General features: G+C 38.3%; 1 protein-coding gene across 1 annotated transcript in view; it reads left to right on the forward strand.

Annotated features, from left to right (window-relative positions):
- Positions 1–275: 275 nt before the first annotated feature.
- Positions 276–23,984, forward strand: part of RABEP1 (rabaptin, RAB GTPase binding effector protein 1) — a 103,812-nt gene continuing 80,103 nt past the window's right edge. Inside the window, exon 1 of the mRNA XM_012779350.2 lies at positions 276–515. Coding sequence (XP_012634804.2) covers positions 482–515 — 34 coding nt within the window. The 5' untranslated portion in view covers positions 276–481. The remainder of the gene's footprint in view (positions 516–23,984) is intronic.

Genomic DNA, 23,984 nt, shown 5'->3' on the forward strand with positions numbered 1-23,984 from the left:
CTCCACCAAACGGCCTCCTCTTCTTTTTCTTTCCCCTCTGTGCAGGGGCAGAGACCTGGGAGCGGCCATTCGGAGAGGGCGCCCCTTTCCTGCCGCCCCTCGAACTAGCCTTCCCCCCGCGTCTGCCGCGCTCGGGCGCTCGGGCAGCGGGCGCGCTCCACCTGGCGCCTCTGCTCCCCGGGTTCTCTCCCACCCCGCGCGGAGCCCCGCCCCTCGCCTCAGGCCAGAGTCACGTGCCGCCCCATCCCCCCGCGCCTGCGCACTGCTTATTTCCCGCTGTCAGGATGAGGAGGCGGAGGTCGGCGCTCGGGTCCGTCTCTGCCCGCGGCTGTGGCGGCGCCGGCGGCTCCAGCCTTAGTGGTTCCTCCCTGGGCGGCGGCGGCGGCGGTTCGGTCGACGCCTCTTCCGCCAGCTGAGCCCGCGGGAGCCCGTGACGCCGCTTCCCCGCCCATCCCCGCTCCCCGAGGCCGGCCGCCTGGCCATGGCGCAGCCGGGCCCGGCTCCCCAGCCTGACGGTGAGGCGCCCACCATGGCAGGCGCGGCGGGCGCGGCCTGCCCGGCGTCGTCGCCGCGGAGGGACCTCGGGGCGGGCAGGCAGTGGGCGGGCGGCGGGAAGGGCGCCCGCAGGCCCCGGGGGTGACCCCGCCGGGCGAAGGCGGGCGCGCGCGGGCTCCGGCGCGGGCGGCGCGCGAGGGCGGCGCGGGCGCCTCGGCGGCAGTCGCTGGGGAGGGGGCGGGTGGCGCCGGTGGCAGCGCTCGCTGGAGGGCGGAGGGAAGGGCGTGGGGAGGCTCCGGAGCGTGGGAGAGTGTACAGAGGGAGGTGCTGTGGGTAGCGGTGGGACCGGCACGTGGGTTCTGCCCGTGGGGAGGATGGAAATCGAGAACGTGTGCTATATTCGTTAACGAAAAAAAAAATCTTTGCTTAGGAAGTGGTAGTGTGTCCTCCCCCTGCCCCCTATCGCCCCAGTCTTTGGTGTAGAGCTCTTTGCTCCCACTTCTGTGACATGTAAAACCAGGTGGCATCAGTAACTGGGTTTAGTAGCATTCCTTGAGTGGCAGTGTGGCTTAATGTAAGTGCTAGGGCCTGGAAGTCTAAAGGACCTAAGCTTCCACTAAGAAGCTCTGGGCGCATTTCTTAGCCTCTTTGAGCCTCAGTATTCTCACTCATGAATTATCTCTTGGATATATTTTGTCTATAAAGATGGCAACGTGTATGAATGCAAAGTGATAGGTTGGTATTATTATGGGAGTATTAGGAATAATGAGGAGGGTGGTGTTTGAGGATGCCGAAATCTAGGAAATGTGTCATTTATAGCATTTATATTTTATGAAGGATTAAGAGCCCCATGCCAAACAGTCTAAATTGGTTGTCAGAACCCTTCATGATCTTCTGGGAAGTGGACTAATCTCTGCTTCACAGATTGACCACGTCGTTCCAGGTTTTACTATGTTTGGAAAGAGTGTGCTTGGTCTTTTGCAAGATTCTGAAGTATCTGGTTGTGAAAGTTCTTTCAGGTGTATTTCTATTATCAGCATGTGTGCTTAGGCATCTTTAAGTGTGAGGAGAATGTTGGAAAATGGTGCCAGGCACAGAGTAGGTCCTTAAAAACTTGCCTTTGCCAATGGTTGTCTCTTAAAGTAATCTGTTATGAAAACCTTAGTTTTTGTTGCTGCCTTTGGGGAACTTGAAACTATGTTATCAGATTTTAAGGCTCTGGCTGCTGTCTGGAAGTGTGCTGCAAAGCTTGTTAGCCTCTGGTTTTGGGTTTTGTTAGTTGCCTAAGGGGAGATCTTCTGTAAGCCCCATCAGCTATTTCTGTTCCAGTAGAAGAGAAGGGAGACATTTGAGGGGGTGGGCTCTCAGAGAGAGGAAACTGGGATGTTTTCAGGCTACATTTTAATTCTCACCTTTTGCATTTGGAGTTAGGAAAGAAAACTTTGTTCTTCCACAAACCCTCTTTGTTACAACAGACAGAGGCACAATACAGAGAGCTCAGTGGTTTCTGGTTCTGATATAGTGTGGTAGGTGTATGCCTAGCTGGCTGCTGCCTTCTCTTGAGTTGCATGGAAACAAACGTCTAGGGCAGCTCAGGTGACATGATAGTCTGGAATTAAAATTCCCTCCCTCTTTCTAGATGTGAAATGGTCTTCCTTGTAAATAGGCAGAAGTGACTAAGCACTTGAAAGAGGCTAGGAAAAATTAGCTTTAGGAAATCTTGTATTCTTGCTATTCTTAGTGCAGGTTTGTTTCCTATTTTTCCAATCTTGTGACTAGGATGAGATTTAGTTTGCATAGATTGCAGTTTTTATTTTAAATTAATGTATTAAATGGGCAGCCACAACTGTTGTTTACAAAAGGAGAGATAATTTGGTATATTTGAGTGTTTTGTGTCAGTATTATCTTAGAAGTTCATCTTGGGGATTTAATTTTTTAAGGTGAACTTGTATAGACCACTTTAATTTTAGGCACTCTTGAATTTCCTAGTCCTGCTGATTTTTAAAAAAAACTATTGCAGAATTCTTTTGCTTCAAACAGGCAGTAAAAGATAACTGCATTGTCTTTGACTTTATCTTGTTTTTATCCCATTTTAGAGGCAATTGTCTTCCTTTCCTTTTTGATATATCTTGCCATGTTTTTCATGGAGGTATGGTAGATTAAGAAAAGATTTGTTTGTAAATTGACAGGATGAAATGTAATCATTTTCTTTTTATTCACTTAATTCCTTATTTTGTACATTTTTGGGAGAAAATTTGGCTTTTTTGATAATGCATCATCATTTACTTAGTTTAGAATAAAGGTAATTTTCAAGTTTCAATAGTCAAGTTTCAATTGATTAGTCTGTTTTCCCTTGAGAATTCAAAGATTATGTAAACATTTTCAAATTTTATTATTTATTTTAATCTAAGTTAAACTATATCTTAGAAGCATTTGCTCTGATTTTACTTCATTACTTTTTTATTCAAAAATACTGTCTTCTATAATTCCTCCATTAAAAAATATGTACAGCATTTTAAAAAGTAGAATTGTCTTCCCCCATCTCCCAGAAGTAATCACTAGTAAGTTTTCTGTCCTTGCTGACTCTTTTCTATAATTATGTAGGTATGCTACCTTTTACCCCCAGATAGATATGCTGTGTGTATACAGGTCTGCAACTTGCCTGTGTTGCTTAATAAATGTTAGCTGTCATTATTATATGCTTGTCAATGGTTATGTGGCCATGTAATCTGCTATAAGCACTGTAGGTATTATCTTGGGAAATCTTCAGGTTAGTGAGGTGAGTACTATTGTAATATTACTGCTCCAGTTTTATTGGTGAGGAAACTGAGGTACAGAGAAGTTAAAGAAGATAAACGTGCCTGAAGTTATACAGTTTGTAAGTAGGGGAGTAGGATTCAAATCCAGGCTATCTAATATCAGAGCCTTCTGGCCCATTTACTAGATCATGGACCATTTTTCAGGTCAGTGTTAAGGGTCTGCCTCATTCTTGTTAAGAGACTATTTCATTACATGCATGTACCAGGCGTGATTTATTTGCCAATTTCCCTGTTGATTGAAAAGTATATTGCTTTCAGTTTTTTCATCATTTTATAAACAGTGGTATAATATATGCCCTTGTGCATGTTTTCCAGGTACTCTTTTACTTCTGGATATATCAGTATATAAGACTAGTGAATTAAAGGACATAAGTTCTGAGTGATTTAAATTTTAATAGCTATTGCTAGTTTAGTGTCAAAAAGGCATCAATTTATGTCAGCAATTATGCCAGCAAGATAGGAGAGGGTGGATTTTTGCTACAATCTTACAAGTTGCGAATGATGTCAGTTGTTTGAAATTTGTGTCTGCCGGTAGATTTTTTTAAATTTTTTTGAGACAAAGTCTTGCTTTGTTGCCGGGGCTAGAGTGCAATGGTATAAGCCCAGCTCACAGCAACCTCAAACTCCTAGACTAAGGTGATACTACTGCCTCAGCCTCCGAAGTAGCTGGGACTACAAGTGTGTGCCATCACTCCTGGCTAATTTTCTCTTTCTTTCTTCCTTACCTTTCCTTTCTTTCCTTTCCTTCCTTCCTTTCTTCTTTTTTAGAGATGGGGTCTTGTTGTATTGTCCAGGCTGGTCTTGAACTCCTGGGCTCAAGCGATCTTCTTATTTCACCCTCCTGAATAGCTGGGATTACAAGACATGAGCCACTGCACCTGGCTAGACTAAATTTTAAAAGTATGGTGATATGCATACAAATGGAGCAGTCACTTGAGGGAGTAGTGTGGTTATGGCAAGGTGTGTGTTTTAAAAATAAAGATTTAAATAATGAAATAATTGTACATACTGGAGTAACTGCCAGTGGAAAGGGAGAAACTGCCTGGAGATGTAAAATGAAGGAGATGATAAGTAGGGCTAAGTTTCATGGGACTTGAGAGCAGATGAGGTGGAATAAGAGCATGGGTGCCAGTAAGAGAGACAAGGACTTCATCCTCCAAAACAGAAGGGAAAAAGGAAAAGATGATTAATAGAGAAAGGTAGAGAAAAGTGTGAGAAGAGAGAAACTGACTAAATATATGTAGTCTCCATTCTTTTATTCATTTATTCAAATATGTATGATTTGAGTATGTATTTTGAACAAGGCAGACAAGGTACCTCTGCTCATGGAGGTTATAGTTTTGAAAGCTTTATCACAGTCAAGTAGATAAGGGTATTTATACTGTCCTGGGTTCCTCCTGGGTTATCTTAACCAAAGAATACAGGAAATAATTTGGTTCTTTTCCCAGTTATCCTAAAGGTGATATAACAAGGACTGTTCCAGATGCACAGGAAAAAAGTTAATTCATTATATACATTGAATGCCTGGGCTTTATGGCTTAATTCTCTCGTGGACTCTGGTAGAGTACTAAGTACAGGATATGATTGAGACTTTACTGTGGGAGTTTGATGGGTTGGGGAGAACAAACCGTGATGTGGGTTGTCATTCCTTTGGTTAAGGCTATGAAAAATCAAGATAGGCTGCCAGGCTTGGTGGCTCACATTTGTAATCCCAGTATTTTGGGAGGCTGAGGTGGGAGGATAGCTTGAGGCCAGGAGTTTAAGATTAGCCTGGGCGATGTAGTGAGACTCCATCTCTACAAAAAAAATTAAAAAGAAATTAGCTGTGTGTGGTGTTGTACATCCGTGTTCCCAGCTACATGGAAGGCAGGAGGATCACTTGAGCCCAGAAGTTCAAAGTTACAGTGAGGCATGATCATGCCACTACACTCCAGCCTGGGTGACAGAGCAAGACCCTGTCTCTTAAAAATAATTAAAAAAAAAATCAAACTTGTTTTGCTGTTTAATCCTCAGTTGTTATCTACTTTCTCTAAACACCTGCTCTATTTATTGTCTATAAATAAACAACTGCCCCTATGTAGATCTTATCTCCCCAGCCTTCTTAGCTACTCAAAAGCAGAATCTTTTTAGCTGGGCATGGTGGTGCACACCTATAGGTCCAGCTGTTTGGGAGGTTGAGACAAGAGGATTGCTTGAGCCCAGGAGTTCAGAGCTTTAGTGTGCTATGATTGTACCTATGGAAAGAGCAGAAACTTTCTGAAACTACTGCTGTGTTTCATTTTGTGAACCTAGTAGGGGCTCTGTAGGGAGCAATGGAAGGACATTAACAATTTAGGTCTGTCTATATTGTAAAAAATTATTCTGCATTTATTCCTAATAAATGGAGATCCAGTCATTTTAGAACAGTCCACTTTTTGTGGTAGCTGTTTAAGTATTAGAAAATTCTTGATTGTGTTGGGCCAAAATTATTTCCCTTTTATACTTTGGTTATGACCCCTTGAATGAGTCAGAATTAGGCTATTTTCTATTCTATAAGAAAGGTATTCATATTTTAAAGAGCTTTCTTCTATGGTGGCAGTTCCTCACATAAAGATTCTCTACCCTCACCAGTTTGTGTGACCTTCTCTGCTAGGCTAGCCATATACTCTAATGCCATGTAGTTTTTATCTAGTGCTCTTCTTACAATGCTACACCTAAAATTGGTGAAAATATTCCAGGCATAGAATCCATGTGACTTGGGCAAAGAATAACAAAAACATTCTTTTGTAGTCAGGACCCTAAACTCTAATGTAGGCTAACATTCCCTTGATTTATGTTTTGATCCACTGTGTCATATTAATTGATAATAAAAAGAGCAATTCCCTAGTAACATATGACATTGAAAAATTTTTCATGTGATTAATTGACATCTGTGTATCTTCTTTGTTGAGGTATTTGTTCTGGTCTTCTGCCTGTTTTTTAGCTGGGTTTTTAATTTTCTCATTGGGGTTTAAGCGTTCTTTGTATAGTTTGAATAACAGCCCTTTATCAAATATGGTGTTTATAAATATTTTTTCCCGGTTTATGGCTTGCCTTCTCATTTTCCTGACAGTATCTTTTGCATAGCAGAAGTTTTTAATTTTAATGAAGTCCAACTTATCAATTATAGTTGACCCTTGAACAACATGTGTTTTAACTGCATGGGTCCACTTACATGTGGATTTTCTTTTCAATAAATATATTGGAAAATATTTTGGAGATTTGCAACATTTTGAAAAAACTCACAGATGAACTGTGTAGCCTAAAAATATCGAAAAAATTAAAGTATGGTGTGAATCCATGAAATGCTTGTAGATATTAGTCTCTTCTATTATTTACTATAAAATATATATACCAGTGTATAAAAAGTTAAAATTTATCAAAACTTATACAAACACCGACAGTACATATGCCATTTGCAGTTGAAAGGTAAACAAACCTAAATATCCAGTATTAAATCATAACTGCCTAAAACTAGTACATACTGTATTACTGTAGTAAGTTTGTAGTCACCTCCTGTTGTTATTGTGGTGTGCTCAAGTGTTGGGAGTATCTGCTTAAAACACTGTGTGGTAGGATGCTAATCATCTGCATGTGAGCAGTTGGTCTCTCTAGTAAATTGTGTATCACAGTAAAAAGTGATCTCTTGAGGTCCTTACATATTTTCCAGTTTTTCATCATGTTTAGTGCAATACTGTAAACTGTGAATAACACCATAGAACCTATAGAAAGTGCTGGAAACGCTTTCAAGAAGTAGAGAAAAATTATGACATTACAAGAAAAAAGATGAATTGCTTGATATGTAGTGTAAATCAAAATCTGTAACAGTGGTTGCTGGCCATTTCAAGATAAATCCAGCATAAGGACCCTTGTTTTTCTTTTTTTTTAAAAAAAAAAAAGCAAAGGAAATTCATGAATCCACCCTTGCAGCTACGTCAGCAGGTGTGAAAACTATGCACTTTTTGTGAAATACCTTTTTATAGAAAATGCAGATTTTATGTGGGTGCAGGATCGCTATAAGAAAGGCCTATATATAGACTCTCATAAGATTTGAGAAAGAGTTAAGTCATTATATGACAACATAATGGCAAAGGGAAGGTGAAGGATCTAAAGTTGGAGAAATAAGTACCAGCAAAGGATGGTTTAATAATTTTAGAAAGAGGTTTGACTTAAAAAAATGTCAAGATAACAGGAGAAGCAAGTTCTGACCAAAAGGCAGCAGATAAGTTCCCAGACACTATTAAGAAAACCAGTGAGGAGAAAGGATATCTATTTTGAATAGGCTTTTTTTTTTTTTTTTTTTTTTTTTTTGAGACAGAGTCTCACTTTGTTGCCCAGGCTAGAGTGAGTGCCGTGGCGTCAGCCTGGCTCACAGCAACCTCAGTCTCCGGGGCTCAGCGATCCTACTGCCTCAGCCTCCCGAGTAGCTGGGACTACAAGCATGCGCCACCATGCCCGGCTAATTTTTTTTTTGTATATATATTTTTAGTTGGTCAATTAATTTCTTTCTATTTTTGGTAGAGACGGGGTCTCGCTCAGGCTGGTTTCGAACTCCTGACCTTGAGCAATCCGCCCGCCTCGGCCTCCCAAAGTGCTAGGATTACAGGCGTGAGCCACCGCGCCCGGCCTGAATAGGCTTTTAATGCGGGCAAAAGTACCCTATTCTGGAAAAAAACTGCCACAAAGGACATTTATTAGTAAGGAAGAGAAGCAAGCACCAAGATTTAAGGCAGCAAGGGATAGGCTAACTCTTTTTTATCTGTAAAGCTGCTAATCACTGAGCCTTAAAGGAAAAAGACAAACACCAGCTGCTGTTCTTCTGGTTTTTGTAACAAGAAGGTCTGGAGAATGAGAACGTTTTCTAGATTGGTTTCTTTAATGTTTTTTTCCCTGAAATCAGGAAGTATCTTGCCAATAAAGGACTGCCATTTAAAGTTCTTTTGATATTGGGCAGTGCCTCAGCCATCCGGAACCCCATGAGTTCAACACCGAAGGCATGGAAGTGATCTACTTGCCCTTACACACAACGTCTCTAATTCAGCCTCTGGATCAGGGGTTATAAGGACCTTTAAGGTTTATTACACATGGTTGTCTGTGGAAAGGATTGTCAACTCTATGGAAGAGAACCCTCGTTGAGAGAACATCATGAAACTTTGGAAGGATTACACTGTCGAAGATGCCATCATTGTTAAAGAGAAAGACCTGATAGCTGGTCCGAAGGTAGTGTATTATCAGAACTTATTAACATTAGTGTCACTAAGGTTGGTATACAACCATCCACTGCTAAATTTGACAGGCTTAAAAAAAAGTGAAAACCATCAAGCCCAAAAGTGTAGATTCCTGCTGGATAAAATTGTGTCTACATGTCTTCAAAGAGTTTAAGATAGAGCCAATGGCCGGGCGCGGTGGCTCACGCCTGTAATCCTAGCTCTCTGGGAGGCCAAGGCGGGCGGATTGCTCGAGGTCAGGAGTTCGAAACCAGCCTGAGCAAGAGCGAGACCCTGTCTCTACTATAAATAGAAAGAAATTAATTGGCCAACTAATATATATAGAAAAAATTAGCCGGGCATGGTGGCATATGCCTGTAGTCCCAGCTACTTGGGAGGCTGAGGCAGTAGGATTGCTTGAGCCCAGGAGTTTGAGGTTGCTGTGAGCTAGGCTGACGCCAGGGCACGCACTCTAGCCTAGGCAACAAAGCGAGACTCTGTCTCAAAAAAAAAAAAAAGATAGAGCCAATGAAGGAAATCATGAAAGAGCTTGTAGATGTGGCAAACAAAACAAAACAAAACAAAACAAAAAAATGGTGTGTGTGTGGGGTGTTGAAAGGTTTCAAGATACAGATCTTGGAGAAATTCAAGAGCTAATAGACACCATACCAGAGGAAGTAACAGAAGACAACTTGATGGAAATGAGTGCTTCTGAACCAGTGCCAGATGATGAGGAAGAAAACATAGAAGAAGCAGTGCTGTTAAACAAACTGACATTAGACAGTCTGAGAGAAGGGTTCTTCTGATGATTCAAGACCACTTTTGACTTCTTTCATGACATGAACTCTTACGTAATACGGGCACTGAAACTAAAGAAAACAGTGGAAGAAGGATTGGTACTGTGTAGAAACATTTTTAGAGTAATAAAAACACGAAAAAGTCAGAAATTATGAGGGAGTTCTGTAATGTTACATTGAGTGTGCCTACCTCCCCTTCCTCCCCATCCACCTCCTCTAGCTCTTCTGCTTTGCCACCTGGAGACAGCAAGACCAACCCCTCTTACTCCTCCTCCTCAGCCTATCAACGTGAAGACATCAAGGATCAAGATGTTTATGATGCTCTACTTCCACTTAATAAATAGTAAATATATTTTCTCTTCCTTATGATTTTCTTTCTTCTTTTTTTTGAGACAGAGTCTCACTCTGTTGCCCGGGCTAGAGTGCTGTGGCGTCAGCCTAGCTCACAGCAACTTCAAGCTCCTGGGCTCAAGTGAATGCCTGAGTCTCCCAAGTACTACTCTCTCCTGGGACTACAGGCATGCGCCACCATGCCCGGTTAATTTTTTCTATATATTTTTAGTTGGCCAATTAATTTATTTCTATTTTTAGTAGAGATGGGGTCTCACTCTTGCTCAGGCTGGTTTCGAACTCCTGACCTTGAGTGATCTGCCCGCCTCCACCTCCCAGAGTGCTAGGATTACAGGCATGAACCACCTCGCCCCGCCCCTTATGATTTTCTTAATAACATTTTCTTTTCTTTAGCTTACTTTATTGTAAGAATACAGTTTATAATAGATATGGCATACAAAATATGTGTTAATTCACTGTTTGTGTTATTAATAAGGCTTCCCGTTGGGGGAGTCACATTATACATGGATTTTTGACGATGCAGGGGATCGGTGCCCCTTACCCCTTTGTTCAAGTGTCAGCTGTGTTTCTTTCATGGCTCATCTTTAGTATAACTAAAAAGTTACTGCCAAACCCAAGATCATCAAGATTGTCTCATATGTTATGTTGTAGGAGGTTTAGAATTTTGCATGTTTTACATTTTGGTCTGTAACCTATTTTGAGCTTATTTTTGTGAAGCATGTATCTATTTTGTGAAGTCTTGTGTCTAGGTTCCTTTTTTTTTTTTTATGACTATCCATTGTAGCACCACCATTTGTTATTGCCTTTGCTCCTTTGCCAAATATCAGTTGACTATATTTCTGGGTGAATCTGTTTCTGGGCTCTCTATTCTGTTCCTTTAATGTATTTGTCTATTCTTTCATGCTGTGTGTTTACACATTTCTGAATTAAATATTTTTTCCATCAAAAATGTTAAATGCTTATGGTAAAAAGAAAAGCCGTATAAGTGAAATAGGTCATCCGTTAGGGATAAAAACACTTGTTAAAGAACTGGTGTCTGTTTTTCCAATTTTTAAAAAAATGTGTATTCTGGTTATTTAAAAGTAGAATCATGCTACAAATGCTGTTATCAAGTTTCCTAGTCTCATCTTTGTTTTTAATATAGGTTATTATATCATTTTAAATAAATAATTATTTTCATGGCTGCATAATATAGATGCACAGAATTTTTAAAAGTAAGTTCCCCATTGATGAATATTTGAGACAGTCCAATAATACTGCAGTGAGTGGTCATGTTCATGTCCTTGCACACTTCTGTGAGTGTGTCTGTGTAATAATTTCCTTGAACTGGAATTACTGAGTCCAAGAATGTGCATTTTAAAAAATTTAATGACAAGTACCAAATTATCTTTCAAAAAGATTTGGCAGTTTATAGGCTCATCATGGTACAAGAGAACTTACAGCACCTTAAATTAAAAAGTTAAGTTATTTGCATATGGGAGAGTTGGCCTTCGTGATGTTTGTAACAAAAGTAGCAAAACTTCCTCAGTTTTTAAACTTTGAGATGTGTAGACATATGGAAGTATCTTAATTTTTATGTAATTTGGTTATTTTTTCCTTTATAGTTTCTAGGTTTATGTTCTGCCTCTTTGTCTATGCTATCTTCTATTTACTTTTAAATATTTGATCACTTTGGAACTTATTTTGATGTAAGGAGTGAGATAGGAGTCTAACTTTTACTGTTTATTGTCAGATGGCTAGCTAGCCAGTTGTTTTTGTACCATGTGATTTCTCTTCATTGATTTTTTTTCTTGATTTAATTGGAGATATAACATGGAATTTCTTCATTGATTTTGAAATGCCACCATTTATCATATGCTAAACTTCCAGGGATACTTGGGTCCATTTCTGAAGTTTATTTTGTTCATTTGATTTATCTATTCTGTCATACCACAAAGTCTTAATTACTGTTCCTTTCTACTTTTTATTGTTTGAATATTTTAAAGGATCAGTACCCTTCATTCATTTTCTAGAATTTTCCTCAGCTATTCTTAAGTATTCATTCAAATAAAATTGGTAATGAGCACATTAAATCCACCCACTGTGCTCCCTTTTCTTGTCTAAAAAATAACAAAAAGGACTTAAAAAATATTTCATTGAGAACTGGGTATGGTGGCACATGCCCATGCTCTCAGCTACTGAGGAGGATCCTTGAGGCCGAAGTTCAAGACCAGCCTGGGCAACATAGTGAGACTCCACCTCAAAAAAAAAAAAAATCTTACTGAGTTTATAAGCTAAGGAGAACATATATCTTTACCAGACATCTCTACAATTAAAGTAAAAGTGCATTAATTTAAATGCATTAATTATTCATTCTAATTTTTTAAAGGTGGTATTTACCCAATTGCACAGTTGAAGAAATGCAAATTTAGTGAGTTACCCAGAATCCAGGTTCCTATGACTATTTTCATTCCATGTACTATCTCTCAGGTCAGTTTTAGTGAAGTAAACTTTTAGATCATTAAAAAACAAGGGCAAAATTAAAACAAAACCCCTGTGGGGAAGTAGTTGAGGCAGGCCCATGAGAAGATCAGCTGCTTCTCCCCGCTGAGCCAAGTCCCTAAGATAGGATACAGAAAATTGTATCCACAGTTGTATCCTCTGTATCCACAGAGGATAAGGAAATTGATAGGAAATAGAATAAAAGAATACACAGACACTAAGGTATAGTTTATAGTTTTATATAAAAAGATCAGATATAACAGCAGGGTTACTCAGGAGACTGGACACATCTCCATGGACGTCCAGTAATATGGTTAGAGTCATACAGGTTTTTATAATCACAGATATCAATTACCAGTTGCCAGGGTAACATATTTGCATATCCGGGAATGCAGTTGCTAGGGGAGACAGGTAGTGGGTTAGGGTCAAAAGTCCTCTCAAAGGGCTTCTAATCTATGTAGGTGAGCAAACAGGTACAAAGTCTTTCAGGGGCTAACTTCTAAATTCTAAGAGGTAATTGTCAATTAACAAAGGTGTAACAAAAGAGGTGTAGTGACTATATATTTCTTTGATTAGTTATTGTGGACTTATAGGTAGACAGGAGAGAGCAGGAAACCGATCTCTAATAAATAGGTTGTTTATAACCACCAGGCGAATCTCTGGGCAAAGGGCACTCATTGTCTCTGGCTCCCATCCTGTGGGCCATGTTTGCCTTGTCTTGTCTATCAAGGCATAGGGAAGCTCACAGATTTTGAGATACTGGGGAAGCCTTCCTGGAAAACATCCCTACCAGAGATTTGAGAGCTCTCCCATGATAGCAGGCTCTAATAAGTGAACCGTTGAGTTCACATATTCCTTCAGGGCAAAACCCTGCAAACTCCTGTTTCTGTGTTAATATAGTAATATAGGGTGATACAATAAAAATAATGGTCTTATGAGCTACATTTTATTAATTCCTCAATCATATTTTCCCAACAAACTCCAAGTTTCTTTTTTGGTCATAAAGAAAGTGTAAAGGGCTGGGCGTGATGGCTCATGCCTGTATTCCTAGCACTCTGGAAGGCCGGGGCAGGCTGATAGCTCAAGGTCAGGAGTTCGAAACCAGCTTGAGCAAGAGTGAGACCTGTCTACTAAAAATAGAAAGAAATTAATTGATCAACTAAAAATATATAGAAAAAAATTAGCTGGGCATGGTGGTGCATGCCTGTAGTCCCAGCTACTTGGGAGGCTGAGGCAGAAGGATCACTTGAGCCCAGGAGTTTGAGGTTGCTGTGAGCTAGGCTGACGCCATGGCACTCTAGCCTAGGCAACAGAGTGAGGCTCTCTCAAAAAAAAAAAAGAAAAGAAAATGTAAAGAAAGCTGGACTTACCCATAGTTCTATCCTTCAGAGTAGTTTTTTTATTGTATATTTCTAGTCAATTTTTATACCTACAAATGTTATTTTAAAATAGTTAATAATTGCACATGATTTTGCATTCTATTTTTATTTTAATTATGATGTGAACAATTTCCCTATAAGTTATAAAAAATTGGCTTTTAGTCTGTTATTTATCATATCAGTGTATCATTTTACTATTACCCATTTTGATTATGTATCAGTTCTTACTATTAATAAGTAATTCTACAGGAAATGTTCTTGTACATTAATCTTTGATCTCATCTTTGATTATTTCCTAGAGTGTTCTGGATCAGAAATATGAGGTTTTGATGTATATTGCCAAATTGCTTTCAGAAAGCTAATTCTAGTTTATATTTCTGTCATTAATGCTGATGTCTGTTAGTCTCACCTTATCCTTGTCAGCATTAAGTATAGAATTAAAAATGTTCTTGCCAGTAGGATAGGCAAAAATACCCCAGATATCTTATTGATGTTTTAAATTGCATTTTTAGTATAATTGGCCTTTAAAAAATATATTGGCCATTTGTTTTCTTTCTTTGTGCATTGCCTCTTCATGCCTTTGGTATTTTCTTAGTAATTTTAAATATCTTTTGTTTTTTAGTTTCAGCATATCACAGGGGTACAGATGTTTAGGTTACACATATTGCCTTGCCATGCTTGAGTCAGAGCTTCAAACATGTCCATCCCCCAGATGGTGTGCAGCTCACCCATTAGGTGTGAATGTACCCATCCCCTCCACTCTCATCTCCCCAAACCCTGATGAGTGTTACTGCTATATGTACATGTAAGTGTTGATCAATTAATAGCAATATGATGGTGAGTACATGTAGTGCTTTTTTTCCATTCTTGTGATACTTCACTTAGTAGAATGGGCTCCAGCTGTATCCAGTTTCAAATGTCTTTACTTCATGCATATTGGCCTTTGTCTTTTATTTGTTAAGAAATATTTTCCAAGTTTGTCCTTTGTCTTATTTTGACTTTTGGATAATTTTTGATACAGAGAAAGCTAATATTTCATTTGAACAGACTTGCTGGTAATACTTTGACACTTTACAGAACCTCTTGTATCTGAAAATCATTTAGATAGCCGCTCATACTTTCTTTGTTTTGTATTTAAATTTCTTTTTCTAGATAGTGGCCAATTTTATCAATATAATTTTTTTTTGAGATAGGGTCTCACTCTGTTGCCCAAGCTAGAGTGCAGTAGCATCACCGTAGCTCACTGTAACTTCAAACTCCTAGGCTCAAGCAATCCTCTCCTGTCTCAGCCTCTGTGTCAGAGTGGGGAACCTGCAGTCTCAAGGCTACACATGGCCTTCCAGAAGATCCCCAAGTGTGCTTGACCAAATCCAAACTTCACAGAATGATTTGTTCTGTGAAATTTGGGTTCAGTCACAAGGCTGCACACAAGGATCCAGAAGGTCACATGTGGCCCTTAGGCTTCAGTTTTCCCACTCGGCTGGTCTCTTAACTCCTAACCTCAAGTGATCCTCCTACCTCTGCCTCCCAAAGTGCTAGGATTTCAGGCATGAGCCACCATGCCCGGCCTTCAATATGATTTTAATTATTAAGTTGGTTCTGTATGATCTGTTTGTCAGGTTTCTACATCTTGCACTTGTCATTAATTTTCTTTCTGCAAATTAATTTTAGGTAAAATTTGTATTGCTGGTTGCAACCAATTCAGAAAATGCCGAAAAGCTTCAAGAAGACAGTTACCACACAAAGCTAATGTTCATTAACATTTTGGTGTATAGTCAGCCCTTCACATTCATGGATTCAACCAACCAAGGATTGAAAATATTTAAATAAAAAACAATACAAGAGGCTAGGGCAGAAGGATCATCTGAGCCCAGGAATTCAAGGCTACAGTGAGCTATGATTGTTCTACCTCTTTTCAGCTTGGGTGACAGAGCAAAACCCTGTCTCTAAAACAAAAACTACAAAAATCCACTAAAAATTAACTATACAAATAAAAATTAATACAAATTAAAAAAATACAGTATAACAAGTAACAACTTTATATGGCTACATTGTATTAGATATTATAAGTCATTTAGAGTTGATTTAAAGTATACTGGAGAATGTGCATAGGTTATGTGCAAATACTAAGACATTTTATATAAGGGACTTGAGCATCCTCATATTTTGGTATCCACAGGGGTCCTGGAACCAGTTTTCCTCAGGTACCAATGGAGGACTGTGTTACCTTTCTGGCATTTTCATATGTACGTAAAATATGTAAAAAAAACAACCTCTTAACATTTAATTAAAAAATTATAATACATTTATAACATGTTTTTTCCTGCACTGAAGAGATGTCCATGATGTATTATTAAATAATAAATGTTATTTTTAATGGTATTTAACAGTTAATCATGTTCTAATGTATGAATCCACAATATGTTTAATTAATCCTCTATTGGTAAATATTTGTCTTGTGTTTTTTTCCTATTTCAAATGACACTGTAGTAAACATACGTATGTCTCTAAATAGTTGCCCAAATACTTCCCTCTGATAAATCCTGTTGTTTCAAAGATTATATACATTTTATATTCAATACTTTTTATATGTTTAAAGTTTGATGTATTCTTTTAGGAATGCCTTTATGTGAGAGCATTTGGGAAGCCAACCCTTAATGACTTTAGTTTTTTTTTTTTTTTTTAACTTGGACATTGACTTGGAATTATTTATTAGTTTTTTTTTTTTTTTACCTTAATGACTTTAAAAAGTAAAGAATTCCATTTTTGTGTGTGTAACATGTTCAGTAGTAGAGCACTCCAAGGCTAGTTCAACTGCTGAAGGATGTCAAAGATATGAATTCTTCCATTTTCTACTTTCCTTCTCAGTGGGCCTATTTGCTCACTTCTTTATTTTTCCTTGTAGATTCAGTTCTGATTTCATTTTGGGAATATTTATTTCCTTAAGTCTTTTAGTATTTTCTTAGTTACATTTATTGGATATTCTTTGTTTCCCATAGCATTTCTTTTCTAATTGCTTTACTTTTCTTTGTAATTCATGGAAATTATCTCTGGTCTTTTTAATCTGTTTAACAAAATGAATTCTATTAATGGATTTCCTAATGTTAGATAGTTTTTATATACCCGAGATTAAACACAGCTTGGTTATGACGGATTGTTCCAGTTTATAGCTAGATCTGATTTGATAATGTTTGAGAGTTTTTAAATTGTATTTATGAATGAAATTGACCTGTGATATTCCATTTTGGTACTGCATTTGTTTTGGTAGATGATCCAAAATAAGTGACTGAGGCAAAGATCTCAGTCAGTGGAGGTTTATTAAGCCAAAGTTTGAGGATATGCCTGGAAAAGCATAAACCACAGAAGCATCTGTGCCTGTGCTCTGCCAAGAGGGATTTGGGAACTCAGTATTAGGGGAGAGGGCATACACAAAGAAAGAGGAAGAAGGGGATGGGCAGTGAGGCAAGTGGTTACATTCTTGTGAGACTTTAGCTAATGCCTAGGAAGTGTACACTTTATATAAGATAAGGTGAATATTTAAGAGAAAAGGGAATAAGGAAGAATCAATTATATATTAATAGATGTTCTTGTGTAGGTAGAAGAATGATTGATCTTGTCTCTGTTCTGCAACAAGAAGATAAACTTTTAATCAACATTATTAGTATATGCAGTGGCTCACACCTGTAATCCTAGCACTCTGAGAGGCCGAGGCGGGCGGATTGCTCGAGGTCAGGAGTTTCAAACCAGCCTGAGCAAGAGTGAGACCCCATCTCTACTATAAATAGAAAGAAATTAATTGGCCAACTAATATATATAGAAAAAAATTAGCCGGGCATGGTGGCGCATGCCTGTAGTCCCAGCTACTCAGGAGGCTGAGACAGCAGGATTGCTTGAGCCCAGGAGTTTGAGGTTGCTGTGAGCTAGGCACTCACTCTAGCCTGGGCAACAAAGCGAGACTCTGTCTCAAAAAAACCCCAAAAAACAAAAAAACATTATTATTGTAGAATCAAGCAGACTTTAGTTTTAGGAGCTAGACTAGTCTATAGACCTAAAGTTATAATTTGCATATCCTTGTTTGTGAGAGGCCAGCAAGGAATTTCCTTATGTATGATCTGTGGGAACACTTCTTGTAGATGCCTGAGGCCTTTTGTCTTTCCCTGGGGATCTGGCTAATGCATAACTTTAGTAACAGCTATTCATTTGGAAGGAAGTATTGTATGACCCAACCTTTAGGCTTGAGGTTCCCTTTTGCACAAGGAGTTGAGGGGGGAGAGGGGGTTCGAGATTCTTATTTTCCTTTACATGGTATATTGATTATACTAGCTTGGTAAAGTAAATTGGGAAACTTTCTTTTTTTTTTTTGTATGCTGAGGACAGTTTTAAGTAATATAGAGACATTTATTCTCTGAGGATTTGATAGAATTTTTTATGTTCCGTTTTAGGTTTTATCTTGAAACTTGTATAGATATTTCATAATATATTTTGTCAATTTTCTATTATCAGATACTTTCTCTCATGGTTTGGAATTTTAACTAATGGTGCAGTCAACATTCTTGCAGTTACATTATTATTTATATCCATAATTATTTCCTTAGGGTAAATTCCTGGTGGTGAAATTGCTTGGTTAAAGAGAATACAAAATTAAGGGTATTGCTATTGATTACAATAGCCACATGTCTTGAAATGCACCCTAGATTTGTTTTAATCAGGTGTGGTAAGGTGTCAGACAAGGAGACAGCTGCCTTTGAAAAAAATTTATTACTTTCAGTTCCCAAGAGGAAGTGGAAAGGCCAGGCAACACAGGGTCCCAATGGGGAGTCACCAGGGTCTAGAAGGATTTTGAGAGAGCATGGCCTAGAGCCTTTATTGTGCTTTCCGCAGGAAGGAAGTGGCAGGGTAGGCAAGTTTGTGCAAGTTTAGGATTGGATAGTTTGAATAGTGTTGGTAGGCTTTGGGCTATATGTAAGATGTGGTTTCTAGTTGTTTGATACCTGCCTGGCACTGGGATGATTTAGGACACTGGAAATATTAGCTTAGTGCTTGAGAGTAAAATAAAAGTAGTGGTTAGGGATATGGGTTTTAAATTGGTTGGTTTACAAATGAATAGCACACTCACTGGGGAGTTGTTTGCTATCTCTAGAAATTAGCTAACACTGGGTGGATCAGTATCTCCTTGGCTAGCAAAATCCCCAAGATGTCTAAGAATCATGAAGTAGAGAAAATAATAAAATGTGATGAATATGGCATCCTTTAAGATTATAGCAGTTTGTGGTCCCACTAGCAATGTGTGAGCATGCCAGCCCAGGAGTTTGAGGTTGCCGTGCTCTCCTTAATTAAAAAAGTCCACAAAGAAGTTGGCTAATTTTGGTGATCCAGAGGTCTTGTGTAGGTTTGCATTTCTTTGATTTCTATTGTCATTTGGAGTTATTTTGCAAATTATCCATCTTTATTCTTTAGCCTTTGAAAGAATAATGTTTGCCTTTTTATGGATCATGAAAAGCCTTGAAGATCATGAACAAATGTTTTTTGGTGAAATTTTGTTGTCATAAACTTAAATTAATTTGGCAGAATGATGAAAAGAGAACGAGTTATGGAATTGGAGGAATTAACATGGGCATTGCTACCCATCTATCACCTGAGTTGACTGAACAGTTGATAGAAACATTGCATACGTGTGGACCATGTTTATTCCTTCAAGAGCCTTAAATGTTGTACAGAAGACACTTGAGGATAAAGCGTTTTCTTTTTATTCCAGTAACCAAATATTGCTTGGTGATGTGAAAATGAAAGCTTTTTCATTTGAGTATTATTGAGTGACCTGGTTGAATTTGGAAAAAGAAATCAAATTTATTTCTTTATGTATTGTCTTTCCTCATTTAAAAAAAGTTTTTAAACTTTGATTCTAAAACACCCATGAATATTTTATTTTTTATTTTTTTAAATTTCAGCATATTATGGGGGTATAAATGTTTAGGTTACTAAAATACCTGTGAATGTTTTAGATGTAGTGTTTGCATAATTTTTATAAGACTGCCCTATATTTCTTCAATATTGAAATCAAACTTTGTTTTTATGAAGTTGAGAGTATTGAAAAGTACCTAAGCAGGTATGCAAACAGATGCTAAATGAGCATTTGAGAGAGCTATTGCAAGTTTAGGAATTAATATATTTAATAGATTTGGACTACAATGAATCTCAGACTTTTAGGATAGGAAGGGACTTTCTGTCTTCTAGTCTGTCACTATATATCTGAAGTTCTCAGCCCTCTTAGTGTAAAACAGCTTTCTCACTTTTATCACTGTTGACATTTTGGGCCAGATAATTCTTTGTTGTGGGGGACTGTCCTGTATTATAGGACATTTAGCAGCATTTCTGGCCTCTACCCATTGGATGCCAGAATCCCAGTTGTGACAACCAAAAATGTCTCTGGGCTTGTCATGGTGGCTCATGCCTGTAATTCTAGCACTTTGGGAAGCTGAGGTGGAGGGAGGATCACTTGAGGCCAGGAGTTCAAGACCAGTCTGGGCAACATAGCAAGACCTGGTCTCTACAAAAAATAGAAAAATTAGTCTGGTGTGGTGGTACTTGCCTGTAGTCCTAGCTACTCAGGAGGCTGAGACTGGAGGATCACTTGAGCCCAGGAGTTTGAGGTTACAGTGAGCTATGATGATGCTACTGCACTCTAGCCTGGGTAACAGAGCAAGACCCTGTCTCCCAAAACCAAAAAACACAAAGATGTCTCCAGACATTGCTAAATGTCCGCTGAGGAGCAAAATCACCTCCAGTTGAGAACCAGTGGTTTATAACAAAATGCTTTAGAATGCCTGTTTACCATTGTGATATAAAATTGCACACAAGACTTAAACACCCCAGAGCCTAACAGTATAATGTCTTTACTGTAAAGGAAAATAATTTGTAATTAAGAGATACAGATTGTAACATGTAAATGATCAGTGTGGCTATATAAAAGAACACCCCTAGGAGTTGGCATTACACCTGCTTACCTTCTTGCTCATGTGATGCATGGATTTTCTGTATTTATCTCCTGTATTAAACACCTGCAATCACAGGGAAATCCAAATAGGCCTTGGAACCATACAGGTTAGTGTTTGAATCCAGTTCTGCCACTTATTTGCTGTATAACCACAGAGAGATTACTTAATCTCTTAGAGAGTATTTTTTCATCTATAACTGGGGTGATAATGCCTACTTTATGGTTTGTTTTGAAAATTCAATGAGCCATTGTATAAAATAACTTGCCAAGTACTTGATGAAAAGCTGTATGTAGATTATTTAATTCTTACTACAACCCTAGAAGATACACTATTATTAGTCCCCAGTTTTAGAGCTGCAAACAAGGAACCAGTTTAAAAGTGGTAGAGCTGGGATTCAAACCCTAGTTTAATTCCAGAGCCGGTGTTCTCAACTAATATGCTATACTGCTTCTCTTATAATATCTGATAAATAGGTGATAGATACTTAAGTGTTAGCTCCTGTTATTACCCATTTCATTTTTTTTTGTAGGCTTGAGACGACTACCACCTCCTGCCCCCAAGTCCCACGTATTAACATCAACATTCTCTCCTTGAAACTTCTTTTACCTCTTGGTTCTCATGTTCTTTTCCTGAGACATACAATTAATTTTCATCCACATGTAGGCAGGATAACTATTGACCAAAATTCTGATCCCTCGTTGTGTATGACCGAAGTATTTCTGAAAAGCTCATAAATAATTTACCCAATTCTCCTTGTAAATAAAATATAACCCCTGCATTTTTATTATTTATTTATGAAGAACTTTTCTTCTGTGATAAGTAACCCATAATGTAGATTTTGTAGCTATAGTGTAGTCTTTTTACATGGTAAGTATAGAGAAATAAGGAATTACATCTGTATTTTAAATTTTCTGTGTTACAATGAGGGGCAGTGTATACATAAGGAATTTCATTTGTTTTATAGTATGTGATCAAACTTTGTTCTAAGGGGCATTTCTTTTATGTTGCACTAGGCTTTTTTCCCTGTAAATGATAAAAATCTTCAGAATATTCTAAACCAATTACTATTATATTAAAGGAATTGTTAATAACGAGAGCTAATTATATTTTTTGTTAATAGTTCTCCACTGTGAATTCTGTGTGTACATGTGTAATGCCTTGTTATTTGGATTGGTGGAAGAATGATGTTTTATGGGTACAATATTTTTCATTTAATTTAGAATTAAGCCCTCAAGCACAGAAATGGTAAGTATTGAAAAAAAATTTTAACCTTAGATTCCTTTGCTCTTATTTGAAAATACTTTTATATGGACGTTTTTAAACATTTAAAAAGTAAAAAGATTAGTATGTAGACCTCCATGTGATATGTTATTAACGTATGGCCAATTTCATCTATAACCCCTACCTCTCCTGGATTTCTAAATAGCAAATCTCAGACATCATATGATTTCATTTAGAAACATTTCAGTGTGTATGTAAACATACCACAATACTATTACAATACTGAAAACCAGTTAACAGTAATCCGTTAATGTCACCAAATAATGCGGTCAGTGTTGAAACTTTCCCGTTTGTCTTGGGGGAGGTAAGTAGTGGGGAGCCTACCACATTGATATCCAAACTATCCCATTTTTTGGCCACCATGGCCTGTTTAAATTGACTCCTTTGATATAACCATTAATAGATGACAAGATGTTCCAGTCTTGCACTCCTTTTCTAAGGAGGCCTGGTTCCTTTTAGTGGCAAGTGGTATTTAGAGAACAGAATCTGTAGTGTAGCATGTATTTTTCTTAGCAATTTTTAAAAAAATGAATCATACATTATCCTTAAACAGTGAACAATAGGCATCATTTAATCTTTTATTGATGACTTAGTTGTTATTATGGACGTTAGTTTTGGTACTGAGCTCTTAGCTGGTGACTCCCCAGTGCTGCTGAAGTTTCTTTTAAATTAGGTTTTTTTGACCTTATATTAAATGGTTCCAAATTCCACTTCACTTCTAGTCATTGTTTTATTCTTGCTTTCCTGTAACCCACCCTCCTTGTTGTCATTGGGGTCTGTGCTTGAAGACTTGTTTTGGGGTAGAGGCAGTGTGGTGATGATATATGGAGGGGTAATTTGCTCTTTGCTGGGTAGTCAACATTGCCAAACCTCTGGTTACAGCTTTAGTAAAGGCGTTCATTTATTTGAATTTAAAACCCATTCAGAATTTAATCAATAGCATGTTAAAAAGTAAACTTTATTTTATATTTGTTTTACACTTACAGAAAGATTGGGAAGACAGTACTGAGAGTTTTCATAACACTGCACATCCTGTGTCCCCTGTTAATAACGATGTATATTAGCGTGGTACATTTATCAAAATTAATGAACTAATACTAATATACTATTCCTAACTAAAGGTCATAGTTTATTCAGATTTCCTTAGTTTTTACCTAATGTCCCTTTTCTCTCCCTGAATCCTATCCAGATGCTGTATTACATTTGCTTGCTATGTCTCCTTAGGGTCCTCTAGACTGTGACAGTTTTTCTGACTTTGTTTTGATGATCTTGCCAGTTTTAAGAAGTACTGGTCAGGTATTTTGTAGAATGTCCCTCAAGTGGGATCTGTCTGATGTTTTTCTCATGATTGGACTGAGGTGGTAGGTTTTGGGAAGGAAGAGCACATGGATAAAATGCCATTTTCTTTGTATCATATCAAGGGTACATACTATGAAAATGGCTTATCAGTGATGTTAGCCTTGACCACCCCTATTGAAGTAGTATTGGTCAAGTCTCTCTCTCTCTCTCTCTCTCTCTCTCTCTCTCTCTCTCTCTCTCTCTCTCTCTCTCTCTCTCTCTCTCTCTCTCTCTCGGGGGCAGGCAGCACCTTCGTTTACTGTACTTTTTAGGAAATAATCAATATGTGCTCTTCTACCCCCATGTAATGTTATGAAATCAGCCAGGTTGATTGTAAGCAGATTCCTCTGGAGTATTTCCTGTCATCTAACTGATATTAATTCCTTGTGGGTTTTGTTTTTTTTCTTTTTCAAATCAATGCTTTGCATCCTATAAGTAGTCTTCCAGAGAATGGTGATGGAAGTGACAGTATAGTGTGTTTCACTCATGGTTCTTTTTTGCAGATAAGACAATTTATTCTGTCTGGTTTAAGCAGAAAGGGTATTTTTGAGAGGATATGAGGTCGCTTACAGTCATTGGGAGGGCAGTGAGAGAGAGAGATGTAGGCCATTGGTTTTCAAACTTTAGCCTGCTTCTAAAGGGTTTGTTAAAACATATTGGGGGAGTTTCTGATTAAGGAAGGTCTGAGGTGAGGTCTGAGAATTTACACTTCTCACAAGCACCAGGTGATGGTGGTGCTGTGGTCTCAGAACCACACTTTGAAAACTCATTCTGTGCTGAACTTAATACCTAAAAGCTGTGCTAGAGCTGACCTGAGCCTCTG

The sequence above is a fragment of the Microcebus murinus genome, chromosome 18 (genome assembly GCF_040939455.1).
Source record: "Microcebus murinus isolate Inina chromosome 18, M.murinus_Inina_mat1.0, whole genome shotgun sequence".
NCBI lineage: Eukaryota > Metazoa > Chordata > Mammalia > Primates > Cheirogaleidae > Microcebus > Microcebus murinus.